Here is a 16,975-nt window from a genome sequence, read left to right as displayed (position 1 = left end):
AAGTTTACCAGCAGAATTCTTCAAAGTTTAAATTCAGAATTGGTTTAATATTTTCATTAAGTACCTTTGCTCTGAAGTAGGAATGTTGAGGGTGATATTAAAAGGGATAATAGGAATAGGACTAAATTCAGCAATGTAGAGGTTAATATATGTAGAGAGTAGTCATAAAAATTTCAGCTATAAGTGCTCATCACCTGGAAAGGCTAAGAAAGAGAAAACTGTTCATATGTAGGCTGACCACAGAAAGATGGCGAGACGCCAAAGTAACACAGCCATGAAAAAGGCAAAAGCAGTCCAAGGCAGGAGCAAGAGGAGACTTTTTAGCAGGAAGCGCGCATGCTATGTACCAGGTTCCAGCAAGACCTCATCAAGAACTTATGTACTCTTACAGTCATTCCTGTTTAAGGAACATGCACTCAGCCTGTAACAGCTGCAGTGAAAGACTGTGAGAGATGAGAATTTGGCTTGCTTAGTCTAGGAAAACAGAGAGAAGAAAATTATATCCGTTTGTAAGCATCTCAGAAAGGTAATCATGCAGGGAGAAGAACTTTTTAAACTAAAGGGTGATGTTGGCACAAAACACAATAGTAATAAAGTGGACAGGAATAAATGTAGGCTAGAAATTAGAAGAGGAGGATTATATGATACTGTGCCGAAACAGCAGGAGCCAGGAATCATTGGCCCAGGAGGCCCCTTCCAGTCCTACTTCCAGGGGTTTTTCATTATTGAAGGTTTTATACTTTGACATCTCAAGAGTATAAGTTTTTAAACTGCCATGGGGAAGCTCTAGAAACTCACATTTATTAATAGCTTTATAGCTGATATGACACTATAAATAAATTAATAATTCAGAATCTACTGAGAATTCCCTAGCAATCTTCCCTTGCCAAGCAGAAGAATGCATTATCAGTAACTCTCAGTCTTTCACATGATGGAAGAAAACAGAAACCTGCATTAACAGAACTGTACAAATTTTGGCTCTGTTGGTTTTATTTTTTAACTATCAGTAGAACCTTCTTTGAAACACACTAAGGTACACACCCAAGTCATCCTAAAGCATTTATGATTATAACTTCACAGCAGATTAGCAGCACAATTCAGGTTTGGGGGTTTTTTTTAGATTCCTATTTTTCATGTGACCATAATTAGAATTACTCTTCTGGGGTTAATTTCCCATACTTTCATCCATATTATTTCCCATACTTTCATACAGATCATTGGAAGTGCTTGATAACAGCACCTGAAGATCTGTTCTTGCACCTTTCTCTCCAGTTACTGTGCTACACACAGATAATTTTTGCTACATTTGGGGTAATAAGAACAACAACTTTTTATATTTGTAGTCCTTATCCATCAGACACAAATGTTTGTATGAGCTGCTCTCAACTTGTTAACAGATCGATTCAACCCCTTACCTCACTGACAAGCTTGTTAACACTTTGGGCTTGTTTAAGGACTAAGTTGTCTTCAGCCTTTAGCGAGTGAAAGTGAGCTGCACCTTTCATCTTGGAAAGATCTTTCTTGTATTTTATCTGAAAAGAAGTAGGGAAAATTATAAAATAGATGTCTGTCTTTTCACCATTGCTATTTAGACTGGCTTCATGAGTCGGGATAAGATTTTTCCTATTTTTGCTTTGATAAGCAAATAGAACTTGCTCAGTTGAAACACCGCGGGTTGTTACTTCCTGAAATAAACCACATATAAAATCACAGCTCTAACAATCCCTGTCAAGCCACCTGACTAGACAGTATTTTTTTAAATCCATTTTTAGATAGATTGAACAGCATTGGTTGTTGTTTATGGCTTGAACAGATAACTAGCAGATTCCTGGCTAGTGACTGGTTGGAGCTTGTGTTCTCTTCTATTACTGAAGTTAATTCTCAGTACTTTAATTTTAGACTTCTAGTCAGAAAATTACAGATAGTCATCAAGTGCTCTGCAAACTTCTCCTTTTGTAGAAACCAGCTTTTTAGAAAAGCTGTATCTTTTTGAACTTATGTTTTTAAGGGAATTACATTTCTCTACCAAATGAAGATTGAAATAAGGGATCTGCTAATTTAATTTAGACGTCAGGTTATTGACTTAAATTGGGCTTGGATGGGGGAAGAGAGATAATACTTATATTGGCTTTTTGCCAAACTTGGTCCAGCAAAAACCCTGTTTGGAATATATTTCAATATTTCTTGCATACAAAGGAGATGCTTATGTTCTTCATCTTATGTTACTGCTTCAAAAATTAGATTCATAATGTACAAAATAACCAATTATTTTAAATGTGCTGAAGTGCAAAGTGTTTGGGTTTTTTTATTTTCCAAGTCTGCACACAGTTTCTCAGGCTTTAAAGATATGAGGCAGCTTGATAAGTACTCTAATGTGCAAATGTCACTGCCATGAACCAACCCTTCTCCTCACTCCAGGTATTACAAATTAATAAGGAAACTACTGACCATTAGTATTTTGAAAACCCATGAAACTGCCACCTTTATCTGGAAAGGTTAAATATTTCATGTTTAAACAGGGGATCACTGAGTTTGTCATCAAAATAGGGATTGGTCACAGAAGGTTTCAGGTTTTTTATATTCTCTCAGTCATAAGCTCAAGTAACAGAAAATGACTGATCTTTTCACTCTAGTTTACCACTAGTGTCTAGTCCAGGCTAGGACAAGCTGAAAGAGTCAACCATCTATTAGCTCCCCAGAAAATAGACCAAGCCCACCAGCTCAGATAGTTCCATGTGGGACAGGTGTCCGCACTACAAAGGCTGTCACTTGCAGGAACCCTTCACAGCAGCCACAGGGTAGGGACCTACAGACTGACCCATTTATTGACACTACTAGAAATGGTCTCCTCAAATAGGACTGATGCTCTTTAATCAACGGGCTGCATGCCAGAATAGCACATCACCACCTTTTTTGCCGATTCTTTAGCTTACCACCCAAAACTAAAAATCCCCAGCCTAGAAATAAGTTCAGGCTTGTGAAGTGACAGTGTTGTACTCCGTGGTTTCTTTTCCTCCATATGACTTGCTTTGCGCTAGAGGCATGATACATCAAAATATCAAAACCAGTTCAGCTCATTCATCCTCCATTTATTCACTACTGGGAATACCACAGTAGTCCACAGGATGATTAAGGCAGTTGAAGGTTTCATTAATAATACAGGTGCAGATTTGCCAGGAGGGTTAACCTAACAGTAGGGATCCCCATTAGTTGCTACATCCATCTCCTCCCTCATGCAAGTTGGAGCTGTGTCCCCTTCTATTAATGGATGTTATTAATCCCCTGAGCCATCCAGTTCTCAGCAATGCAGTCAAATGTCATTGTTGTTTACTTCTCAAGTGTAATTTTAGCATTCTCCTCCCAGGCACTGCTCTGACAAACTGCTGGTTTTAATTGTTTATGAATTGTATTGACTCAGGTTTCATACTTACATCACTTGCCAATTCATTTGCTTTCTTGGCATTTTGATAAGCTGGAGTGATCATAGCAGGAAAGCTTCCTTTCCCTCTGCGTTCTTCATACTCATCCATATAATCCTGAAGAAAATTCAGAGTGTTTACTCGTCATACATGAGCAGGTGGGGCCATGGTGATTTCACAAAGCCCTATAGTCCTTGATAGTAGGAAAGTGCATTGCTTCATTTTATCATTTTTTTATGAAAAAGAGAATAAAATTACCAACTCTAAGAATAAAATCACCCATTAACTGTGCCTGTAAAAATTACTTGTGTTGCATTGCAAGTGGAATTGAGGTAGCAATTAGCTGCGGTCAAGATAGCATTCAAGTATGCAATGACATACATCCCTCTAATCTCACCTCAGTTTTTACAAAAATGATATCTGCTAGCCCTTCTCTTTGTCAATATATGTTGCCCTGGAAAACTATAAAAATATCTAATGGTTTGGGTAGCCAGGAGATTTGCTTTAACTTTCCAAGTCTAGCATAGGGTCAGCCTTCCTCTGTGACATGACAGAAGTCTTTTGATCTCCCCATGGCCATTTCTCACATCATAACTGACCAAAAATAATATTTCTCTAGTGCAGTGATATATTTTGAAGAGGGATTCACTAATGAAGCAGAAATATCTAGATATTAAAGTGGTAAACTCCTTAAGGAACAAAATCACAAAATTTCATTTGCTTGATTTAAAAAAATAATTGTTGTGGAATTAATACTCTTAAATCTATCTACAGATAAGCTTATGTGTAAATGTTTGGCAATTTGAAAAGCCTTTTGATAATTTAATAACAAAATACTGGAGCTTTTTTTAAAATGGTAATACACAATGACGATGTCAAAGCTTTGTATGGCAAGATCTGGGGAGAATATGGTAAGTATACAAACAAGTAAGATACAGTGTAATGTGTTTTCTCTGTAATATTTTATAAATTCTTTGCTGCAAAGAGCCAGTTTAAGTAAAAAAAAAAAAAAAAAAAAAAGTGTGGCAGGTCAAGAATCTTCCAGATAATTAATTTTTGCCACTTCTAAGATTTTTAAACATTAACAAACCAGGTGTTCAGCACATAGGAATTTTACAGTAAGATTCCTTAAATTGTCTTGTTATATATTTATCTGTATGATGTACCATCATGATCTCAACAGTTAGAAATCTAATCCCTTTACCCATGTTAAGTCACACTTCACTCAGAAAGATCCATTAATTTCAGTGGCTCTATTTTATTTGAATAAAATATCAGAATCCAATCTATGAAGATTAAAACTCAAATTAAATTTGAAGTCTGTGACTGAAGTTTCAAAGATACTTTCAAAGAAAAGAAAAAACTTAAATTAATTCTAAAGATAGCAGCATTCCAATACTAGAAAATGCAATTAGCGCTTTTTCAAACTCATTTTATTTGTTTATTCTTACTAAAACTTGTAGTAGTTCAAAAGACAGAAACTAATTGAAGCCTTCAATGCGACATATTCTAAACCCATATTCTTCAAGGATGGTTTGCTTTTCACACATTACAAGATGTAGGTTTGGACAGAATTGAAGAAATGTAAAACTCCCAAATGTCTTAGGACAATATATTCTCTGTTCCTTCATTTCTCCAAAGTATATGGGTCTCATGAGGAGCTAGGACGAAAAACCTAAGACTAACATACAGTTTTTATTATACAAAACCACTATTCAATTCCTTTCAAATTCCCTTTAGCTGTACTCATTTCTATTTAGCTGTACTATTTCCCTGACTTAATTGGAATAAAACTTTGGATGCATTTTGGGAGACCACAAAATTATTGCATTCCCTTAAAAATTAAATAAAAGCAAAACGAATGCCACCGACTAAAACAGAGCTAAAGCCTATTTGGATCCACAAATGCAGAACTACAACTTGTCAAGCTTACAATACCACTTTTGTAGAAGAGCTGAAATCTAAGAAATTGTGTACGATCTTCAGTTCTACTTGCGCATATTTAGAACTGCAAAGCTTCTAAAATTTCTAAAAATACTGGCAGGGAAAAGATGCTTAAATATCTACTAACTTTCTACCATTTCACAGCCCTTTCACTTTTTCTCCTAACTGAATTTACTGTTTCTTTCTTATGGAATGGGAAAGTTTCCACAAGTAAACACATTTCAGTGTGATACGTAACACCACCACAATAGAAATGTATAGTGCATACATGCACACAGATAAAAGCTGCCAAGGTAAGGCTTACCTTTCGGAATGATCCTACCATAAGGATCATGCAGTGACATTGCATGCACCCTGAAGTCTCATCTTGTAAGTGCCAGTGACGAATGTATTATACACATTCAGAGCATGGTGCTGTTGCACACCATCTTTTCCTTTGAGACCTTGCTTTCTCATACAGGAAAGCAAGTGAAAATAGGTCTCACTGCAGTTTCTAAAGTCTTGAGCAATCAGCCATAGTATTGATCAACATCAGCATGGGTATCTCTCAGATGTTGCATACCTGGCCATATTGATCTACATTTTTTCTTGCAAAAGTAACATCTGTTCCAGCTGTATGGCTGGCTTTTCCCTTGATCTCTTTTTCATAACTTTGATGATACTTTACCTAACAGGAAAAAAGAAAAGGAAAAGAATCATCTGGATGAGTTTAGTCTGGTACATAGATGCTGCATAATAAATACTAATCAACAACATGCACATGTTGACAATAAAAGATTGTCAAAATTCCCATTGTCATCAATCTACAGAAGTCACATATGCCACTTGAAGATATAAAAACAAAAATAGTGGTGTACTTCTTAACAATGCACTAGAAACATGGGACTTGCCAGTTCAACCCAGACCATTAGTTCAGTGTGTTCAGTACCCCCTGCTTGTCAGTGGCTAATCCCTGGTGCTCCAGCAGGTTAAAAATATAGAACTGATTGCAATGTAAATTCATGGTTACTACAGAGCACTTTTTTTTACCACAGGGTCATCTGAACACCATTAATAAATGGGCTTGTTTCTGAAAGATGCTGATATCCCAAATGATCAAGGGAATTTTAGACAATGAACCTTGAAGTTTAGACCAAGATTTACACTACCTTTGCTGAAGTCAAAATAATGCCTATAGCCTGATGCTGCCCTTTAATCACCATGTGTGTTTGCTGACATAAATGAAAGGTTTTCCACAGATCAGAGGCAAATAAAAACATTTAAATGTTTTAGAGTCAGTTGCTTTTGCCTTAAAAATTACAGATCTCTTCTTATTTTCCTCAATGACTCTTAATAATGTTTTAAATTCACTTCCATTGGGTTAGCACAATATGTTATCTTCTCCAATAAAAAGAGCTTTCCTTTCAGTCTCCAATGACAAAACACAATTAACTGTACATTTTGAAGCAATACTGATATCCTGTTACAGTGCCTTTTAAAGAAAAAAAAAAGTGACTTTGCTTTGACACTTACATCACTGGCTAATTCATTCGCTCTCTTGGCTATTTCATAAGCTGGAGTGATCATAGCAGGAAAGCTGCCTTTCCCTATCCGTTCTTCAAAGTCTTCTGTGTATTTCAACTGTAAAAATCCAAGACAGTTCATGAGCAATTAGATCAAATGTATCTTGATTGCACACATAATCAATTCTTAAAGTTGCAAAGTCAGGCATTCAACAGCTGTCATCTGCCAAAAGGAAGATGAGCCATGAAGTCTTAATTTTTGCAATGTAGTCTTCAACTATATGATGCTGTATTTTCTGCAGGACCTCTGTGTCTCATTCAGTGTATAGGATGGATCTCAGTTGTTTAAAGAAAATACTGACATTGCCTGCAAGATGCCTGCTCTATTTATGTTAGAGTTAGGCAGCTTCCTTCTTTACCTTGCATGGCACCCAGATGCCATGCTACTAGTTCTCCACCTTCAGTTCTGACAGCTAGCCCCTAAAATGGCCTAGAACCGAATATGGTCTTTAGAACTGGAAGTATTAAATACTTAATGGTAAAACGTATCAAGAATATTTTAAGGCAATACACATTTCAAGAGTCTGCCTTTCAAATATTAATTTTTTACTTTTCTTTATGTTCATATTTTTAAGTGATTTATAAGTGTCCTAAGAGCCGCTTGCAGAGTCAAAACCAGCCCAACCTATTCTGTTTCACTTACATTACTTGAAAGCTGTCCTCCAACCTTTGCATGAAGTATATCTGGAGTGTCTACAACAGAGGTGAACTTTGAAACTCTCTCTTCATGTCCCCGCTTGTATTCTACCTGAGGGACGAAACATACAAAATACGTATTACAAACAATAAGCAGCAGATATGCATTTTCTATCAGAAGACTGCAAGAGAAAATGAGCAACAGCAGTCATGACACTCCCCACTGTATGGTCAAGCTATCAGTATATTTAAGGCCCAATTTCCTTAAAGTGAATGCCAGAAGCAGACAGAAATGGAACCAGATAATCGAATTTTCAAATTATACTAGATTTATGTGAGCCATACATTTGATTAAAACATTATGAGAATAGTCATTAATGGCCCAAAACACTAAGACCACACTGCAATGACAATGCAGACCGTGTTTGCAGAAAACAATGCAATACTTTAAAATAATTTCTACTGAATTTATTTTTATTTGATCTTTTTCTGTTGAATTATTATTTTTTATAAATAAGCAATTTTCTGTGTGCATAATTAAATTAAATATCACAGTATTTTTATTCCATATTATGGTATTTAACTTCAAATAATAATGCAAGCGAAAAACGTCAGATGTAAATAAATAGATTAATAAAGCCATAAATAGAAAATAAAGGTAATGAATTAAATAAACATTTTACGGTGATTCACAATCTCTTTCAGGCTGTGATAAATTACAGCAAAAGTGGCTACATATTTCAGAAAATATCTACCTTGCCATTTATGATTGTCTTCCCAAGCCAAGTAGTTTGTTAACTCTGTTTCCTGCATCACGATAAAGGTTTCTCATTTTGCGGAACTAAGAGTACAACAAATATCCATCACAGAACCTACTGTCTAAAGCAAATGGCCTAAACCCAGGAGTCTCTAAATTCAGAAATCTAACATAACATTAAAAAAAAAAAAATGTGACTTACGTTACTGCTTAGTTGGGTGGCTCTCTTAGCGACCTGATAACCTGGAGTGATCATAGCGGGAAAGCTGCCTTTGCCTCTCCGTGGCTCATATTCTTCTGTATATTGAAACTAGAAAATGAACATTTTTTGTTCTGTTGTTACAGAAGAATCCATTGTAGTTTAATGTGATTTCTTTTTTAATGCTTACTTCCTAAAGGTATGTATCACTTTAATTAAAAGTAAAAAAATTAAAGAAATTACACCTTATAAGTTTGTTAGGTAGAAATATTTCCTACATACAACAGAAAACATTCCTCATTCATATCAGTTATCCACTCTTAATTGACTATGTTGACTGAGTCACTAACCCATTGTATGGGCACAGACAATCAGTCATAATTCAGGAGTGATTTTCATCAGTCATGGAAATACAGTCAATGAAAGGTCTGCTCTGGAAAATAAGACGTTTTCCATCATGAGTTCTGCTCTACTGAGGGAAACACCAGTGCCTGCTAGATCAGGATATAATAAAGTTCACCTCAGATATCTTTGGTCAGTATTTGAAGTGCTTCTCAATTACATAAATATATAAATGTATGATTTCCTGGAAGGGCAATAGCATTGTACTGTGACTTCAATCACTTACATGGTTAAATATTGTTATTGACAGAAGCAAACATGTCAGTCTCTCCTTTGGTAACATCTTACCAAAGGTTGGCTTAGATGCACTGCTAAGTCTTTAGAATAAGATAGCCCATGAAAATAAAGCTATTCCAAACATCAGCCCACTTACATCACTCAGAGTCTTCTGTGCCTGTGTTATCCTCACCATCTCAGGATCTGGGATTGTTCCCGAGTACCATGATTTTCCCTCCTGATAGGCAGCATAGTAAGCATTCTACAAAACAAAAATTAAATAACTACAAATACTCACCTGTGTTTTAATACACAAACAGCTGAACTGACCGAAAAAAAGGAAACACACGCACTGCTGTGGAAGTGAAATTTACCCTCTGCAGCCATACAGCACAAGGCCTACACTGCACATACCTTCAGAATACCAGGACAGAGCTTGTACAACAAGAACTGACATCAAGATGTCAGGATCTAGGATCCTGGACTGAGACTCAAATTATTCCCCCTGGGAATCTGACCGCTTGTGAAGCTCCAGTGTCAGTAGAAAGAAGACACATTGAGTATGGCTGTACATGCAGCAGTCCAAACAGCTAACTGTATAGATACACTCTTCCTTCCTCATCTTCTGATTCTTGCACCCTAAGCTATAATCAAGCTATGCTGCCTTGAAAAATTTAGTCAAATGAGAAGCTATGGCTTTTTTAGCATTGTAATGCTGTGAGTAAAACCCCAACAATCAGGACTGCCAAGGCCAATCCTTGGTCTGCTGCAGTCTAGTGGCTTGGAGACTTGAGGGATATTTCTTACCTGGGCGGCCAACTGTTGGGCTTTATAGGCAGGTTCAATTTCTCTGGACCTTACATCCCATTGAAAGACTGATTTGATTTGTTCACCCTCTTCTCGATATTTTATCTGTAAAAAAATTGACTTGGTATTAGTAGTTTGTTAGTATAGACTAACACACACCTCTCTTAGGAGAAAAAGAAGGGAGACAAACAAGGTGAACACAGTCTCTTAGTCCACAGTGATATGGAGCCTGCATGAACTGCAGCAACAAAAGGAGACAAAACAACAAAAACAGTGCAATTCCCACCATCACTAACCCACTTCAGTGCCTGCTACTTTTGGCTGCACCTTAAACCAGTCTAAAGGAAGGCTACTTTCAAAAACACCTCTGGCCCTACTAGGCGACCATTATTCTTGTCTATCACACAGACACCATCAGACAGGCAGCCGTGGGGCAAATTAGACCAGGGAATTAGAATGTCGGTTTTTGCTGTGTTAGCTTTCAGCTATGTTAGTTCCTTATCTGTTTCAGTGCAGAAATCATCAATACCAACACAAGAGGAACAATGTGACTGCACAGAACTAATTCTCCGGGTGGCAGCAACAACACTACTCAGTTTAAGATGATTTACTCTAGTCATCGTGTTTACCTGTGTGTTAGATCTCCAATTGCTAGGGACCAGCCCGGTTTTCGGTGCCAACTCACCCTGAAGATGCATTTATGTATGATAGGAATGCAGAAACCAACGGACTATGACAAACACACCTGATCCACAAAATCTCCACAGCCCACCTTCTGAGAGCTTGCAAAACTCTACCTTTTCCTCCCTCTCCCTCTTTAGAGCAACACCACTTACACCCTGCTTACGTACAAAAAGGCCACATAGCCCGTAGCTCTATGCCATGCAAAGACTAAAACCACCAAGATGACATAAGTACTTCCTCCACACCGCCCATTCTTGGCAAAGGAGTTTTCATGGAAGAGAAGATTGCATTTAGCTCTAAGGTCAAAACTGTACTCTCTAATCCACACTCAGCTTCTGCCTAAGATTTCTGCTATTATTGGAGCTGTACATCTGTAAAGGAGTAGCATATTAGACCTGAAATCTGGAATGAAGTTCTGAAAGAATAATTTGGTCTTTAGATAATACTTTTAGGGGAAATAATCTGTGAGGATTGAAATCCCTAAGAAATTTTAAGCAGAACATATCAATGCAGCATTAGATGAAAGAACTATTACCTGGTGGACAATATTCTACTCTTCTATTGCCCTGCACAGCGTCCACAAAATATCATGACTGTGTAAATGTAGATGATTACTATATTTAGTACATTTTCCTACTGTCACTTTTATCATGATAGCATACAGAAATCCAACCGCAATCACAGCTCTGTTATACAACTCACTCTACAGATGCAAAAATTCACAGTCCTTGTCCCGAAGAGTGCAAAATCTAAACTGACTGGACAGAAAAATCACTGAGCATGTGTATCATTATTCCCATTTTATAAATTAAGTACAGAAGCACAGAGAGATGAATGATTTGTCTGCTCACACAGAAATTCTGTGTAAAGTGAGTGAGCTGAATTTTTATCTCTGCATTTGAGTCGGTGCCTCAACATAAGACTTATGTGAGAACATCATGTTAGGATTGAAGAAACATGTTTTATTTTCTGCATAAGAAATAATCTTACTTTAAAAACCCCAACAAACTACAGCATCAATTGAAACTTTTTCCCAAGTTAGCATTATTTTATACATCTATCAATGGAAAAGTTTTCCTGCACTCATAATTTCTACAGAAGTACTCCCTTTAAGTACTGTAGAATCAGCTTCTTTAGTACCCTTAGCAATTGTCTCTCTGGAGCAGAACCTCATTATGTGATTGAAAAGGACAGAAGGTGCTTTAGGTGTAAAAAACAAGGGAAAGTGATCTTTGAGCTATAATTTGCCTGGAGTGTATATTCACATACACTGGAAGTATCAGAGTCTCATATCACTGCCTAAAACCAGAAATAGAACCTGCAGTAATCCCAAATTCATTCCTGACCAGATCTGTCACACATAGTTTAAAGTAAGTGTGATAGTCACTGCTGAAATAGTTACTGCCCATGATATTGCAAAAACTGATGCATAAGAATACTGTACAAGCATGATAAAAGACAGTGTCTGATATATGTACATTATCTTATTGTACATGCTATTAATGTACATTAACTTTGTACAGCTAATACAGAACATCAGAATGAATTTAATACGCTGTAAGAAATACAACTTCCTTTTATTTTAATGATGGCTAATCACATTGAAACACACTGGTTTACAATATTACACATGGAAGTGAGATTGCTATCAGTTATTGGCTGTCTCTATGTTTCTCATTTCATTAAATTCTTAAAATGCAAGTTTGAAACAAACCTATGTGGAGGAAAACAATGCAAGGCAGAAAAGAATGGCATTTGAAAAGAAAGAAGACTTTGAGCACCCCTAGAGGTTTCCCGGGGCACGGCAGCCTTTTAGAGGATAGATGCAGTTAAAAGGGCTTGGAAAGCTAGTCCATCCTGAACGCTTTAGCAAAACATTTTCAGCAAAACCATGCAAAGCTCCCTGGACTTTTCCCACAAAAGGAAGTATCATCTCAGGTTTGTCAGAAATACTTGACAAAGTATTTATGAGAACTTTTGCCTACATCCTACTGAGATAGATAGAATTTACTTTTTGTTTCGTGCCCTTTAGTATCAGTTTCAGAAGAGATTATAAAGCAAGTAGGTCATTCTTGTTTCAAACGGCTGTGCAACCCCCTCTGATTTAGTTACTAAGTTTACATAGCTCTGGGCAGTATCTCCCACAGTTAATGCGAACAATCCTTCCATGTAGATTATCAGATATGGCAGGCGAGAAACTGCTATCCATTTTTCTTTCTGAAAGTAGAAGCAAATTCAGATCTAACCTCTCCTTCTCATGAGTGAATGCATTTTAAAAATTATGATTCAAACCTGGGCTGAGATCTTACTGCTCTAAAAGAACACAGGAGGGTAAGTAAAGAATACATATCTACATTATGTAAAGAATACATTTCTAAACCAAGACATGAATATGATATCAGAATGTAAAACAAAGCTAAATACATTTGGGCCTCAAGCTTCTTACCTCACTTACCACTTCCGATAGTTTTTTTGCATTTATATTTATTGGTGTCTCAAATACACTTGTGAACGCATTGTTTTTTGGATTATGTCTAAAAAAAAAAAAAGCGTAAAAGGATATTAAGAATGTACCAGACAGCCCACCAGAAAGGTTCTTTTTGAGTGATCAAAAACACAGTACCAGCCTCCACCCCTCTATACATAACTTTTCCCCCACTCACACACAGATCTCCGATTACATTCAAGTTATTACTATACGAAGTAGGTGCCTAGAGCAAAATTAATTTTAATGATCGTCATATCAATGCTGTGGTTCTAATAACAAAAGAGAATAATAGAATAAAAAACAACTGTCATCTCTCCTTTTTCTGCTGACAAATTTGGCAGGAATTGATCATTATAAAATAAAAACTTCCTAGAACAAACCAACTCCAAAATCTGCATTTTATACATTTTCCTGATGATTAGCTCAACCTTGTTAACTCTTAACCGCTGATTTGGAAAGCACTGAATTTTATGGTTGGGTTTGTTTTCTTCAAAAATACTGAAATGGAACTTAATTTGGTATCTTTTAACACACTGGACAAAATGAGGAAGCTTTATATACAGTATCAAGAGTTTTCCATCATTTGTGAATCACATAAATCCAAAGATATGCTCGAAGGCACTAATGGTACATAATTTCACATCACACATGGGACCAGGCTGAGTCCAAATGGTGATCTTCTATCACATTAAAATGACTTGGCATTTTAAACCTTTGCTTTAAAAAAAAGAAAAGAAAACACACTTACGCTTGACAGTAAGGCTTTTTCTCATGGCTAACAAAGTTGTTTACTGTTAACATCATCTTGCATACTTCGCAGTGAAAACAGGCTTTGTGCCATGTCTGAAAATACCACAAAACAGAAACCAAACAGACATGATTTGTATTTCGTTATTATTCTGTTGAGTTTTAAATCTCAGTATTGATCCTTAACATTCATTTCATTAATTTGAAGAATTCTTCTTCAAATACATGCCTATTAAGTCAATTCAGTTCTGAACCCAGTTATGAATAAAGAAATTTTGGAACCAAGAGATTCGCACTGTGTTAAAAGTGCCAATCTATACATTTATTATAGTCCAAAATAATAAAGAAAGACAACTGACCTGATCTATACAGTTAATCTTCTCAGCAGGGTAAACCCCATAGCCACATCTAGCACACGGCTGCACATTCATCTTGAAATCCACAGAGTGAAAAATATATATAGGTTTATACAAAAGGTTCAAAGAGTATGAAAGTGACTTTTTGGCCTGTGCAAAGCACACTCTAGACACTCCAGTCAAGGCCTTTTGCTGTGGTCAATGGCTCCTATTAAAGCTCTGAACTGAAGTCTGTTGCTCTGTCTGCTGACCTTCTGTTTCAAAGTCAGCTGCAGGCTGGCTTTTAAAGCTGCCAGTTAGTAAGAGTGGTTATTTTGGCAACTGTGTCAGTGCGTAAGGGAGGGTAGCAATATCCTTCTCTAAATAGAAGAATGAACTCACAGAAACGAATCATGTCCATGTGAACGTTAGAGTCAGATCATTTAGTATTTCAGTTTTGCTGTAAAGCCAGTTGTCGTCAGCCCAGGATGAAAAGTATATACAGCAGCAGCAGTTTGTCACAGTCTCTCCTCATCCTGATATACAGTAAGTGACCTCATGGAGGACTACCCTGTGTTTAGGACCTGCCTCATATTCAAAGGAGGTCTCACCAGAGACACAGGCTGGAGATGAGTTTGGAGCTTCCTCACCCTTCGTTGGATCTAGAAGAGGTACACAGCCATTGTTCCAGCCAAGTCATTCTTTTTTTCCCTTGGTGCCTGCTCAGTTTCACCTTGTATGCTATGGGCAGCAGAGCACAGCACACTCATTTCTCATGTATTTCTGTTTCATCAACCTGTCACTCCATCTCCAGGTGTAGAAGGATGCACAGTGAAAAGGGCAGAGCCTCTTATCTCAGAGTTCTAAATGTGATGGGTACAAATCCAAACATCTATCTCCTACAGGAAAAACTTCAGAAAGGAACCATTTACTTTTGAATAGAATGAACAAAGCAGCTATTTAAAAGTGTTCACAAAGAGTAGGCTGGCATAGATCAGAATATAAAAATTTCTCAGCCAAATAACGATAAGGAATTATTATGCCTGATATTAGGATTCAAGCAAGTTATTAGGGTTGGTCTGCAAGTCTGCTCCAAACAAAAGAAGCTATTAAATTCTACTGGCTACAAATGGTCAGGATTTGAGATTTACATCTCACCTAATCATAATACCTCCAGCTGCAGGGCTCCATAACCCTGGGACACAGCTAACAGTTCTCTCAATCCAAGTAAAAGTCTACTTAGTTATCCATGCATCTGCACCACTTCCCATGCCTGCAGTGGTCCTGGGATATTGCTAATCACTTTCCTTTTCTGTAAATTACAAACAATTCAATCAAAATTATTTTTGGCTAAACTTTCTGTGTATGCTTAGAGAGCCTCTTATTCAGCTCTCTATGGAGATACGCAGTTCTGCTTAATTTATTATTACTACTTTTACTGAATGCTGACAATGTACTGGCACAACGTACTGTCAGCAACTGGTGTGCTGAAAATAGAGTCTCTAATCTGAAGAGCAATGGGTATGGCACAACGTCCTGAAAACACTTGAAGCCTTTCAAAGTAAATAATTAATATCAGTATATAAACAGATGTACTTTCATTAAAAAAAAAAAAATGTTCACAGAACATAACTCCTTGTATTAAAGTAACTGCTGAGTTACCACACGTTATTCTTTACGGGATCAGAAGCAATTTTATGTTGACCAGGTTACATCACAATAATATTTACCATGCCCACACCTGTGAACCAAAATAATTTGGAAGTCTTCCAGTCCCTTTCTCACACAGCTTTTCATCTTGTCCCAGATTGCCATTCTGTTTATGCAAGTGACCTATATTGGGGTCACAGTGGCCAGGCTGTCCCCTCCTTATTTAGCACTGGGCACACTACCAGCTGCTGCGTCTTTGTGTTCATCTACTCCAAGAGTCACCATACTGTGTATTTTCTAGATAGTCCTAGTTGTCTTCATTCTATCTGAATCCATGCTAAGAGCCCTTGTCTCACACTTTGCCAAGAAAAACGATGCATGACCTGCTCCTGTCCCAGCACAGACAATACATTGCTTAAGGCTCTCCTGAAATGAGTTCTGGGAGGTGCTGAAAGCCATCCCTGAATCATACAAAACCATAAAGACTTGGCAACTACAGAACAAATAATTCATCCAGGAGCCACTTGAACATCGAAGATCCGGACAGGACTCCAGCCGGGAGCATCAGCGTATACAGCCCATATGCACTGTGCACCCAGAGAGCATGCTAGAGGTCCCTGAGAAGAGTAAGACCATGTGTTTCTTCCAAGACACCTGTCAGACAGCTAGAAGCCCTTTATTTCACAGATAAAACTTACTTAATTTAAAGATGTACAAAGCCTGTTTGTTTCTTTTCACAGCAACACATATTATCGGCTTGGCTGGTAGTTGGCAAACACATTTTCCAAGTTCTCCTGCTTCTCCCAAGCTACAGCACATTCAAGAAGAGAAGCACGGTAAGCCACAATGCCCTATACAGCTGCTGTCCTTCCCAGCCACGCTACTTCCCTCACATCCATTGTGAGAGAATGCTGGAGTCTGTTGAAGATTTCCCCATTTCTCAGCACCTCAAAACTGTCATGTTGCATGGTCCGTTCTTCACCACACTGGATTAAAACTAAGTTGCTAATAGAAAAGAGAGTTTATTGAAAAACAAGCATTGTATGGTCTCATTACAAAGTATGCACTGCATTTTGATCATGCAAGGAATTAAATCACAAAACCAGTGCAAGTTTGTTATCTTGACAAA

General features: G+C 37.3%; 1 protein-coding gene across 2 annotated transcripts in view; it reads right to left on the bottom strand.

Annotated features, from left to right (window-relative positions):
* The window catches only part of NRAP (nebulin related anchoring protein), a 53,781-nt gene extending 37,248 nt beyond the window's left edge, over positions 1 to 16,533 (bottom strand). Inside the window, exons 1-11 of one of the 2 annotated variants that reach the window (XM_054832779.1) lie at positions 14,221 to 16,533; positions 13,863 to 13,957; positions 13,082 to 13,160; positions 9,943 to 10,047; positions 9,293 to 9,397; positions 8,521 to 8,628; positions 7,569 to 7,673; positions 6,876 to 6,983; positions 5,926 to 6,030; positions 3,432 to 3,536; positions 1,416 to 1,532 (exon numbers count right to left, since the gene is read on the bottom strand). In XM_054832779.1, the coding sequence (XP_054688754.1) occupies positions 1,416 to 1,532; positions 3,432 to 3,536; positions 5,926 to 6,030; positions 6,876 to 6,983; positions 7,569 to 7,673; positions 8,521 to 8,628; positions 9,293 to 9,397; positions 9,943 to 10,047; positions 13,082 to 13,160; positions 13,863 to 13,957; positions 14,221 to 14,292 (1,104 nt within the window). In that variant the 5' untranslated portion in view covers positions 14,293 to 16,533. Of the gene's footprint in view, positions 1 to 1,415; positions 1,533 to 3,431; positions 3,537 to 5,925; positions 6,031 to 6,875; positions 6,984 to 7,568; positions 7,674 to 8,520; positions 8,629 to 9,292; positions 9,398 to 9,942; positions 10,048 to 13,072; positions 13,161 to 13,862; positions 13,958 to 14,220 lie in introns of both variants that reach the window. The other variant, XM_054832777.1, reaches the window with a different exon arrangement.
* Positions 16,534 to 16,975: the final 442 nt, after the last annotated feature.

Source organism: Grus americana, chromosome 7 (genome assembly GCF_028858705.1).
Source record: "Grus americana isolate bGruAme1 chromosome 7, bGruAme1.mat, whole genome shotgun sequence".
Taxonomy (NCBI): Eukaryota; Metazoa; Chordata; class Aves; order Gruiformes; family Gruidae; genus Grus; species Grus americana.
The sequence above is the reverse complement of the archived record's forward strand: the minus strand, read 5'-3'. Positions and strand labels throughout refer to the sequence as shown.